General features: G+C 33.4%; 1 protein-coding gene and 1 long non-coding RNA gene across 2 annotated transcripts in view; both read right to left on the reverse strand.

Moving 5' to 3' along the window:
* Nucleotides 1-557: 557 nt before the first annotated feature.
* Nucleotides 558-4,303, reverse strand: LOC135198590 (uncharacterized). The gene is made up of 3 exons (XM_064226320.1): nt 4,059-4,303; nt 2,282-2,356; nt 558-2,054 (listed from the first exon to the last, which is right to left on the reverse strand). The coding sequence occupies exons 1-3, from the start codon at nt 4,110-4,112 to the stop codon at nt 1,203-1,205; spliced, it is 981 nt and encodes a 326-aa protein (XP_064082390.1). The 5' UTR covers nt 4,113-4,303; the 3' UTR covers nt 558-1,202.
* Nucleotides 4,304-4,392: 89 nt separating this feature from the next.
* LOC135198592 (uncharacterized) overlaps nt 4,393-11,120 on the reverse strand; it is a 9,045-nt gene continuing 2,317 nt past the window's right edge. The window contains exons 2-3 of the long non-coding RNA XR_010310844.1: nt 7,910-8,005; nt 4,393-4,756 (exon numbers count right to left, since the gene is read on the reverse strand). This is a non-coding gene — a long non-coding RNA (uncharacterized LOC135198592). The remainder of the gene's footprint in view (nt 4,757-7,909; nt 8,006-11,120) is intronic.

Here is an 11,120-nt window from a genome sequence, read left to right on the forward strand (position 1 = left end):
AAATAGCATGGTCATGTTGAGACCACGGATACTCATTTCCTAGCTTTTCATCTTTTGACATGGCGAATACAGAGCTTTCTTTGATAAAGTACTGGTGTACAGTACTGCTGCAATGGAAAGCCGTCAGCCATCTTCAGAATAACAGGCTTTTATCCAGGATGGACACCCTTTTGTTGGTACTGCTGTAGGGCAGGAACAGGATCTCCAAGCACTCCAAGTTTATTAGATAAGTCTCAGTATATTCTTATTTATTGCTGCACAAGAATTATACTAACTGGTTGAGGGCTTTTGTCAATAAGCCAACATATTTTTAACATACTACCTGGTAATTTCCTGCCGTGCTAAACCTGAGGGAAACTACGTGAAAATCCTCGGTTAGCCCTCCAATAAATAATTTGACAAATAATGAAAACTATTTTGAGAACTTCAAACATGTTAAGAGTGACACAGAGTTTAAGCCTTCAACTTTTATCAGAAGCATTGTAAACGGTCAAATGCTACATGTAACACGAAATCCAGTTATTTTGGCTTGTACAAGACATAAAATATCCAACAACAATAATCAAAATAAATTTTATTCTGAAAGGTTTATTGCATTTGATTTTTAAACATTTTAACAATTTACAAATAAGTGAATGGATTAAATAAATTACCTTAAACCTTAAAAATAAATTTACATTTAAATCATCAATATTCTGTACACTATATAATTACTACAAGTACACTATTAAACTCTCTTATGCACGTTATGATATTCCACCGAGTTATTAAACTAAGAAAGTAAAATGAATGAATACTCATGCCCTCTACTTAACACTTCAATTTAGAACGTCGTTCAAAACACTGAAGATGTCTTCAGTATAAATGTACATATATCAGAAGCTATCAATCATCGCACAGATATGAAAAGGCAAAACAATGAAGAAACTAAGATTTTGCAACTTTATATTAAAGTGTGTAAAGACTTCTGACTAAATAAAATTTCAAATTGTACCAAACTTCATTGCCAGAAGAAAAGCCCATCGTTATCTTATTTTTTTCAATCACACCTAAATTGCTTCGGTTTTCAACAGATTACTTACACAAATCAACAAGGAACCCTGTTCTCTTAATGATAAATTCCCTGCACAAACTTTTAAATAGAATATCTCCATCAGATTCTATTATTGATAACGATTTTGACCTCTTTTTTTTTTTTTATTTCATGAAAAACTCCTGCAGAGTGTACCATCAGTTCTTACAAATCGTTTTAGTTCGTTAAGGGTTTCTTGTTTCGAGTAGGGATATGGACATATTAACCAGTCCTCTGCAGAACCATTCCTGTATCTGTAACAATTATCCTCATTGTTGGATTCGGCATGTTCCTCACATTTAGCTTTACAACGACTAAATAATGCATCCCTCAGGGCATCAGCAATGGATACAAAGAACTCCAGTTCATGAAGGACTGGCCAATCCTGATTTGATCTGAAACCCCTGATATACCTTGCATACTTGTGCTCATACCATAATGGGCCAGGAATGGCATGCCACGATCCCCCGTAACCTCTGCAATCAAATGCCCACTGATGTTTAAAAAACCTTTCCGTGTTATCAGTTATCAAATAGCGAGTTGCACATTTATTATTCGATTGGCATGCATCCAGTAAATAAAACTGTCTTATGTTATTTTCAAGACAAAGTTCCACCAACGACATGAATTTGATGTAATAACTGCAATTGCCATACTTATTATGAGGGGGCTGCTCTTCACTGCGTGTCCTCAAATAGAATCCTTTGATTTTTTCTCTGTTTGGACCCCGAACCAAATCTTTCATTATAAAATGTTGGTTTATTTGAGTTTTGAAAAACTCATCGAGATGGATAGTATGATACAGATGGGTCATTAACTGGTAATCACAATGACTACTATCATCAGACAGAAATGAATGGGGATCCTCTGGATACCACCGAATCAAACCGTAATCACTTCTCTCTAAGAAGGTATCTCCACCATAAGCCCAGTCAGACTGGGCATCGGTATCTTCAGCTTCATCAGATTCTTCATTTGCATCCTGGAAATAAAATAAAAATTCTTTATAGATAAACTAATCGCATTAAAAGATGGGGGGGGGGGGGGGGCGGCGGCGGCCATTTCCACAGACCAAGATATATCTTCTAAAGCAAACCAACCATTTATAGGAAAATGTCTCACAACTAAGAGTATCTCACAAGGAAAAGAACTCGCTTTAATACAGAATTATAATGGAAATTCCTATGAAGCGATACATTTGAAGCTAACCTTTAGTAAATTACTTTCAAGCCTCGGCATTTTTTTCCTCGGAGAAAGAGAGTCTTGTGAAGATGACCCTGACACCTGAAAAGATCGAAACTTAATACAGAAGTTAAAAGTCTAAAAAAAGATAATCCGGGCGAGTGCTAAGTTTTAAAATCGAAAGGGGAGAATGCATAAATATATTGCCACAAAAATTTTGAGTGCAAATACATTTTACAAGAAAACGAGGCTTTAGTATTAGGAATAACTCAAGATACTTTATTAAATATTAGCTATGTCCAGCAATTACAAATAGAAATAAAATATTACTAAACTTTCTTTAGAGAATTTACGAAATGTAACTTTTTCCTAAAATAAATAAAGTGGAAAATACTGGCTACGAAACATTCATATTTAATATTAAAAAAAGATTTAACAATTGGTATGAAATGAACAAGCATGGTTTTTTTATAGCTGCAAACTAACTTTTACAAACAAAGCATAATCCTTAAATCTTTTATGTAAACTGATAAACCTTCCAAGAACAGCTAGAAAATAGCTTTGAAGCATGTAGTCAAACATTAATATCATATAAACTAAGGGTAAGGGCTTCCTCCTTATAAAGGTAGAGCATAAATTTTCTTCCCTCGCAATGTGTGAAATAAAGGTATGATCTCTTGGAATTATTGCTCTTCGATTCTCTTGTTAAGGTAAAAGTTTCACACGGACAGTATGATCTGTTGGGATTTCTGTACCTATCGAAATCATGTGCACTACTTCGCCCAAATTTCGTCTCATCCTTTTGAATTATTATATAATTCGCTCACCAATTCTTTTGTCCTTGTCTTCTTTGGAGGAGGTTATTATAAGTGTGTCTGCTTTTGGAGCATTCAGAGTATCTCCTAGCAACCCTTTACACTGCAAGGTTGTAAATGACCACTTCTACTGATTATTAGGATGTTTTATAAATTAGATGGCTAAGAATCCACATGGCACGAATAAAATTGTTTCCTAGGCCACACTGCTAACCTGAACCACCTTACCACCCTTCCAACAATTGCAAGACTTTTCTTATATGGTACATTAACCCATTTGTCCATTGGGACCACGTTATTAAAAATTGTAAATATGATCTTCGGAATTTAAAAGATTTGTCCTGCATATTATTATCAATAACTTCGAAACACCTACAGTGGCCCTATGATGTCCTATGGATGTTTGATTAACTTATGAGATTTAGGCTACCAAGCAAAACACCGGGGCATTTTCAGTCATTCAGGGCGTAATGAGTAGATGGACACAAGGAGCTAAAAATTAAGGAGATGAAGAACAAGGATCTAAAGGTGGCTGCAGGAGAAACCCCAATAGCTGGACTAAGATGTAATAGTAGGGAGAGGTTGGACAGCATGAAACAAGGAAGAATGAAGAAAGAAAAGAATACAAAATTTAGGCTAAATGCCTCGCACTGAGACCTACGACGTCATTCAGTGCTGAATCAATTGTTAGTAGAGGGTGGAAAGTAACATGGAAGAAAAGAATATGACTGGAGGTACAGTAAAAGGAATGAATGGGGTGGCAGCAACAGCCCGAAATTTATTTGTTCATTCTGGTTTAAAGACTTCGATGAAAAAAGGTATAAAATATGATTGATCCATGTACTTCGATGCAAATCACATTCCAAAGTTAGCAAACCAAGCAACGTAATCTGCACACTTTCAAATTAATGAAAAAATAAAGGTGTACAAATTATAAGAGTAAAACCAATCAAATATTCTGTTAGGGGTCATTAAAGAATCTAACAGACCTGTACTTCATCTGAAGATAGTGGCACATCTGCATTATAGGTCTTGTCCTGCATTAGCCTCTCTCTGACTCCAGTCCTTCTGCAGTACCTACTTGGTCCTGGTTGATCAAGACCCGAAGGTCCTGGCTGATCAAGACCCGAAGGTCCTGGCTGACCAAGACCCGAAGGTCCTGGCTGACCAAGACCCGAAGGTCCTGGCTGACCAAGACCCGAAGGTCCTGGCTGATCAAGACCCGAAGGTCCTGGCTGACAAGACCAAGGTCGAACTGACCAAGACCCGAAGGTCCTGCTGATCAAGCACCCGAAGGTCCTGGTGATCAAGACCCAATCCTGGCTGATCAAGACCCGAAGGTCCTGGCTGATCAAGACCCGAAGGTCCTGGCTGATCAAGACCCGAAGGTCCTGGCTGATCAAGACCCGAAGGTCCTGGCTGATCAAGACCCGAAAGCCCTGGCTGATCAAGACCCGAAAGCCCTGGCTGATCAAGACCTGAAAGCCCTGGCTGATCAAGACCTGAAAGCCCTGGCTGATCAAGACCTGAAAGCCCTGGCTGATCAAGACCAGACAACTCCAGCCGATTCACGTCAGTCAGACTAGTCTCATCATCTGCAAGTTCACCTTCACATACATTACCTATACCCATTGCCATTGTTTTTCTTGAGGTATAATCTTCGCCGCCCTCAGCCATTTTGGAGAATCTGGAGAGAAAATATTCATAAATATACAAAATACTACAAGCACTAATTGGCATCTACATATACCAGTGGGTTATAAGAAAAGTCTTTCTACAATTTTTCAAAGTAACTCTTCCAGCCAAATATATTAAGCATCAAACGGTGCATTATGACTTTCTTAAAAATCCAATCTTTAAGTTAACCCAGCCTGAAGCACATGGGTACCTATCGTCTAGATTATTAAAAAAAGCTTATAAGATAGTTAAAGAAAATACTGCTACCCATTCTTCATCACTAATCAGGCAAATTGATTAAATGATACGATGATAAGAGTAACTTCCAATATCTTAAGTAGTACAAGTAACTGAGCACCGGTCAAAAGGCAGTCAATTATAGAAAATGAAAAACCATACAAGGTATACTAGTATATACTGGTCTAAACTAAAATCTCAGTAGACTATAGAAGTACAAATTTATTGATTCTAATTAGTCATTTGTAAGTACGTAGTACTGAAGTAAAAAAAAAAATAGTCTGATATGAACCAGGCTTTATCAGACCCCTTTACGGTAATGTTATGGTGTCACTCTTGCCGAATATGAAAAACAGTTTTCTTCCCCAGCTGCTACGTTTATGTGCTTCAGATTTTTTTTATTAATGGTTAACAAACTTATTTCTACTGCCCTTAAGTTTATGGAGGGATGATTTACTACTGTGCATTTCAGGGCCGTGTCTAATCGATTTTCGTCGATAAAATCTTACCAATGTATCTGGTATGGAATCGTATTTTGGAAATGGCTATTTGAAACCACGGGCTAATTGGCAAAAATATACAGTAATGTCTAATGTGGATAATTATGGCACTTAGAGTAAATCATATAAATGTAAGGGGAAACTTAGCTAAATTTAGTAGGCACCCAGAGAGAGGCTAGTTGTGATGACATCAGACATAATAGCAGGGTTCCCAGTAGTGCGAAACACATACTATTTAACACTTTTTTTAGAATAAGTATTAGAGGAAAGGCTAGGCAAATCACTGTTGAGAACGACGATAATATTACGGTTTCCATTGGTGATACCACGGTAATGAATAAGAACTTGGTATAATACATATGACAATATTATAGCAAGGGGATTTGGTAAATATACATATGGCAATACCACTATTTTCATTTTACAGCTTTCTGTTAACTATAGGAATACATAGCAATTATACCACTTTCTATTTACCTATTGACTATCAGCTATACAAGAATTGAATTGGCGACATACAATCATATTGAAACGAAAATACGATCATTTATAAGTGGTTGGTACAATATTTTTTTTACCTAATGTAGTACCTGGTAGCCTTTCATAATAGCAAAAATCGCCGACAACAGGGAGAAGGAAGGCGATCGTCATTGGTCAAAGCCAGGGTATACGTGACTGCTGCTTCACCTATGACAAGCTCATCAAATTGTCCTCATGGCTTCAAGACTGCTTTCGTGTTGCGTGTTTTTTGCAGTATGCAACAAAGACAGAATCCTATGCGCCATTTGCTAACTATTAACGGGTAAATGGATAATATTGCGATACACAAACACCAAACGATTTAGACAAGAGGACAAAGGTGACCATTATAGGGATTATACTAGAATGACTAGTATGGAAAAGAGATATATACAAACATTTTGTTTGTATCAAGGCGTTTCTAGCTTTTCAGACCAAGAATAAACAATGTTAGAATTTGCTTGACTAATAACCTATCTCACTGATTAGCTGCCACGACTATTTTTAACAACTTGCGTATCCTGCTGACCTCCTTACACACACACACACACACACACACACACACACACACACACACACACACACACATATATATATATATAATATATGTATATATATATATATAATATGTATATAAATATATATATATATATACATACATATACATGTATGTATATATATTATAAATGTCATTTATGAATTATGTTTATGCATTTATGTATAAGCCATATCTGTAAATATGTATATGAATAACAATAATGATTATGATTATATAATAAGAAGAATGATAACAGTAAGAATGATAACAGTAAGGAATATGCATGTTATTATTATCATTAAGTTTAATAATTATCAAAACTTTATGTGGCCGTGTGCATAGGAAAAACAAAGTATGTTAAGTAATGCATTTTTATTCATTGGGGAAATACTGGTCTTTATCCACACAGACCCTAAGACCGTTTGGCAAATTTCGCGGGTATCAGAACGACACTTCACGTATCCTTGAAACTGCAGGTAACAATGGTTATTACAGAGTGTGAGACTTGGTGCATATTTCAAATAACCAGAAAATCAACAGAAACGTGGATTGCGCCATGGAACTATCACAAAATTAATATTCTCATTCAATGCCCATTCCTTAATTGTACTCTACTTGGGAATTTGAATGTGAAACAATTTAAGAATTCCATATACTACTGTCACTACTATTACCCACACTGAGTCTTCATTCATAAAGCATATTGGCGGGGGGTATCTGGTAACGTACGGTACTACAGTATCAATAAGTGGGTGGGTCATTAGTAATGACGTTATACTAGTCTATATGTACGAGCCTGCTAGATTGAGCTAAGTTTCCCTTTAAATTTCCTTTATTTACTCTGATAAGTGCCTAATTATCAAAATGAGACATCACTGCATATTTTTGCCAATTAGGCTGTTGCTTCAAATAGCTTTTTCCAAAATACGATCCATATCCGATGTTTTGGTGAAATTTTATAGACGAAAATCAATTAGACACGGCCTTGAAATGCACAGTAGTAAAATATTGCCAATGGCAATGTGTTGTGCTGTGTGTAATAACACGAGATAAGGTGGCAGAAGTATTAACAGAACATTATAACCTACTATACGAACTTGACCCTTGCTGCAACTTGCCTTATTATCGACATATTCCCCAAACAACCCTTTACTGATCTTACTTAAGCCAACTATGAACACCATGCCCACAGACTTCGCTAACCTCCGATAAAATTACATCCTAAACTATTTCCAGACCTAGCGTAACCTTAGCACAGCTTTATTAAATGGCATAAAAACTGACCAGGAAACATGGCCTATCCTAAGGTGCAGCATATACCGGATTTTAATACAGAAAATACTTCCTTATTTTATTGAACAACTCTTACCATGTGAGAGGAGAGAAATTTATTCCCTCTGAATGAGTTTCCTCTGTAGAAGTTTGATCCTATATCCTTTTCCCATGAGAGGGAGGTCTGCTGTCCCTAGGAAAGAGAGAGACTTAAGTTATTTGCTACTCATAATTTTGATGTAATAAAAGGGCCTAGCAATAGAATTATGTACCATTCATATTTTGATATCTAATATTTTACTTGCTGACGTGGACACTGAACTTTCTTCTTCTTCATACAAGAGTTAACAGAATCAAATTATTGCATTATGAATGTAATTAGAACATTACAATAGAGCTTAACAGCAATTACTGTGCACCATGAATTCATATCTTATGTATATGTTGGCTTAACTTTGGTGGACTAGATTATAGGAATCAGTGAGAAGCACATGTATGAACATACAAATGCTGAACATCTCTTGGCATAATTAATGATTCATTCTAAAAAATAAAATTTTATACTAAATATGTTCAAATATATCAATATCAAACTCCATCAATTAGCTTTTACAACTCATTTCCTCAAATTGTTTGGATATTTTCCAGATTTTTTTTCATCTACAGCTGCCTTTAGTTCATACAATAACCAAACGTAGTTGAAGATCTGTCCCATCATCTCCCAGCAAATGTAAATCACCACATTGGGTCCCCTACTATTTCCCAATAAGCTGGGCAAGTTTGACAAAGGTTAGCACAACCATTAAAGCTTCAAGTCACATTACTACATGAGGTGCCTGTAAACAATCTCTTAATGCTGAAATACCATGGGAACTAATTGGAACAAATTCAGTTCTTATTGGTCTGGATTGCTTTTACCCGCCAGGTCGCTTGGTATTTGGCAACACTTATTAGGGACTAAAGATACATTCCGAGTCTACTATTACAATTTCACACACCACATTGTCAATTTAAGTTAATTCATCTTTTACACCTGCTCCTTAGCAACTTAATAAAAGTTATTTTAAACTACAACTGCACAACTTTTTTTTTTCCCAGTCAAGAACTGCTTTTATACTGTTAATTTTTCATACAATGGGCAATACCAAAAAATTAATTCCTTGCCAATAAAAAATCTGACACCAATAAGTAATAGGCTATTGACTTTTTTCCTTATAAGCAATGAAGGGAAGTAATTACATGCAAGTTTAGTGTCGGGAAGGATAACCACTGAATCTATTTAAAGTCTCCTTAAGTCCTTTCTAATTTCTAAAATAGTCTTTTTGTCTGATTAAAGTTTAACTTTTATTTATGAAGTTTGTTCAAACACAAAATGAACAATGCCCAACCTGCTTTTAAGCCAAGTTCATCAGTTGGCTTTCAATTATTTTATGGCTAGTCCTAATAATGTGGGCATTCTAGAAATGGGACCATAGTGGTTAATGGCGGGTTTCTTTCGTTCTGGAAGGCCCCTAACCACCACCAAACCCAGAAAGTCTAAAAATAATAGCATGTGTATAAACCACCAAGAAGGCAAAGGAAGTCCAAAAGACCAACAGTCCCAGGTTGGGTTATGTCAGGAAAGGTTCGGTAGCGAGCAACCTGGTTAATTGGTATATTACTACACCACTTATTAGCAAAGGATGCGGAAGCCTCGGCCTCTGGTCTGGTAAAAACTGGCATACAGCATGATGGAAGTCGATATGCATTGCTGTAATTATGGCCACATTTTAACTTGCATAATTGTCATTAAACATGAAGCATTATATACATACATATATATATACATACATATATATAATACCATACATATATATATATACATACATATATATATATACATAAATAATATATATACATACATATATATTTAATACAATACATATATATATATTACATACATATATTATATACATACATATATATACAACATACAATATATATACATACATACTATAATACATACATACATATATATACATTACATTACATATTATACCATACATACATATATATTACATACATACATTATAATATCACATACAATACATATATATACATACATACATAATATATACATACATATTAATTTATACTACCATATATATATATACATACATATATATATATACATTACATTATATATATAACATACATATAGTATTATAGTACATACACATATATTATATTACTACACAGTATACACACACATACAACATATACACACACATACCACATATACACACACATTACACTTATACACACACATCTACACATACATACACACCATTACATCACACATACATACACACAACATACACATATACATACACATATACATATTAATAATATATATATATATATATATATATATTAAATATATATATTATTATAATATATATTATAATATATATATTAATTATATATATATTATATAATATATATATATATTATATACACACACACACACACACACATATATATATATATATATATATATAGATATAATATATAATATATATAATATATATATTATACATTATATATATATACACCTATATAGATAATATAGAATATAGATTTGAATAGAAAATATATATATTTTAATTTAAATAAATATATTGCTATTTAATTTAATAATTTCTAGCATATTCTATAATATATATTTCTACATATCTATATATATCTATCTATATATATATCTCTATATATATCTCCATATATCTATATATAATATATATCTACCTATATGTATAGTATATATATGTAGATTTATTTATACATGCATATATATATATATATATATATATATATATATATTACAATATATATATATATATATATATATATATAATATATATATATATAGATATAAGATATAGATTGAATATAGATAGCATATATAGAAAATATATATCTATGATATATATATAGAAATATATAGAAATATCTCTATCTCTATATATCTCTATATATCTATATACTCTATATAATCTCTATATATCTCTATATATCTCTATATTATCCTCTATATCTCTATATATATAGATTATATATATCTATATATATCTAATATATATAGCTAATATATAGCTACTATATAGCTATATATATCTATAATATCTATAATATATCAATATATAGATCTATATCATATATCTATATCGATATATCTATAGTATATATATATAAGTTTATTTTTTCATCCGCTTTTGAATATTTTGCCATTTCAGTTTTTCACAACCCAGAAAAACTTAAGCCTTCCCCGT

The sequence above is a fragment of the Macrobrachium nipponense genome, chromosome 22 (genome assembly GCF_015104395.2).
Source record: "Macrobrachium nipponense isolate FS-2020 chromosome 22, ASM1510439v2, whole genome shotgun sequence".
Taxonomy (NCBI): domain Eukaryota; kingdom Metazoa; phylum Arthropoda; class Malacostraca; order Decapoda; family Palaemonidae; genus Macrobrachium; species Macrobrachium nipponense.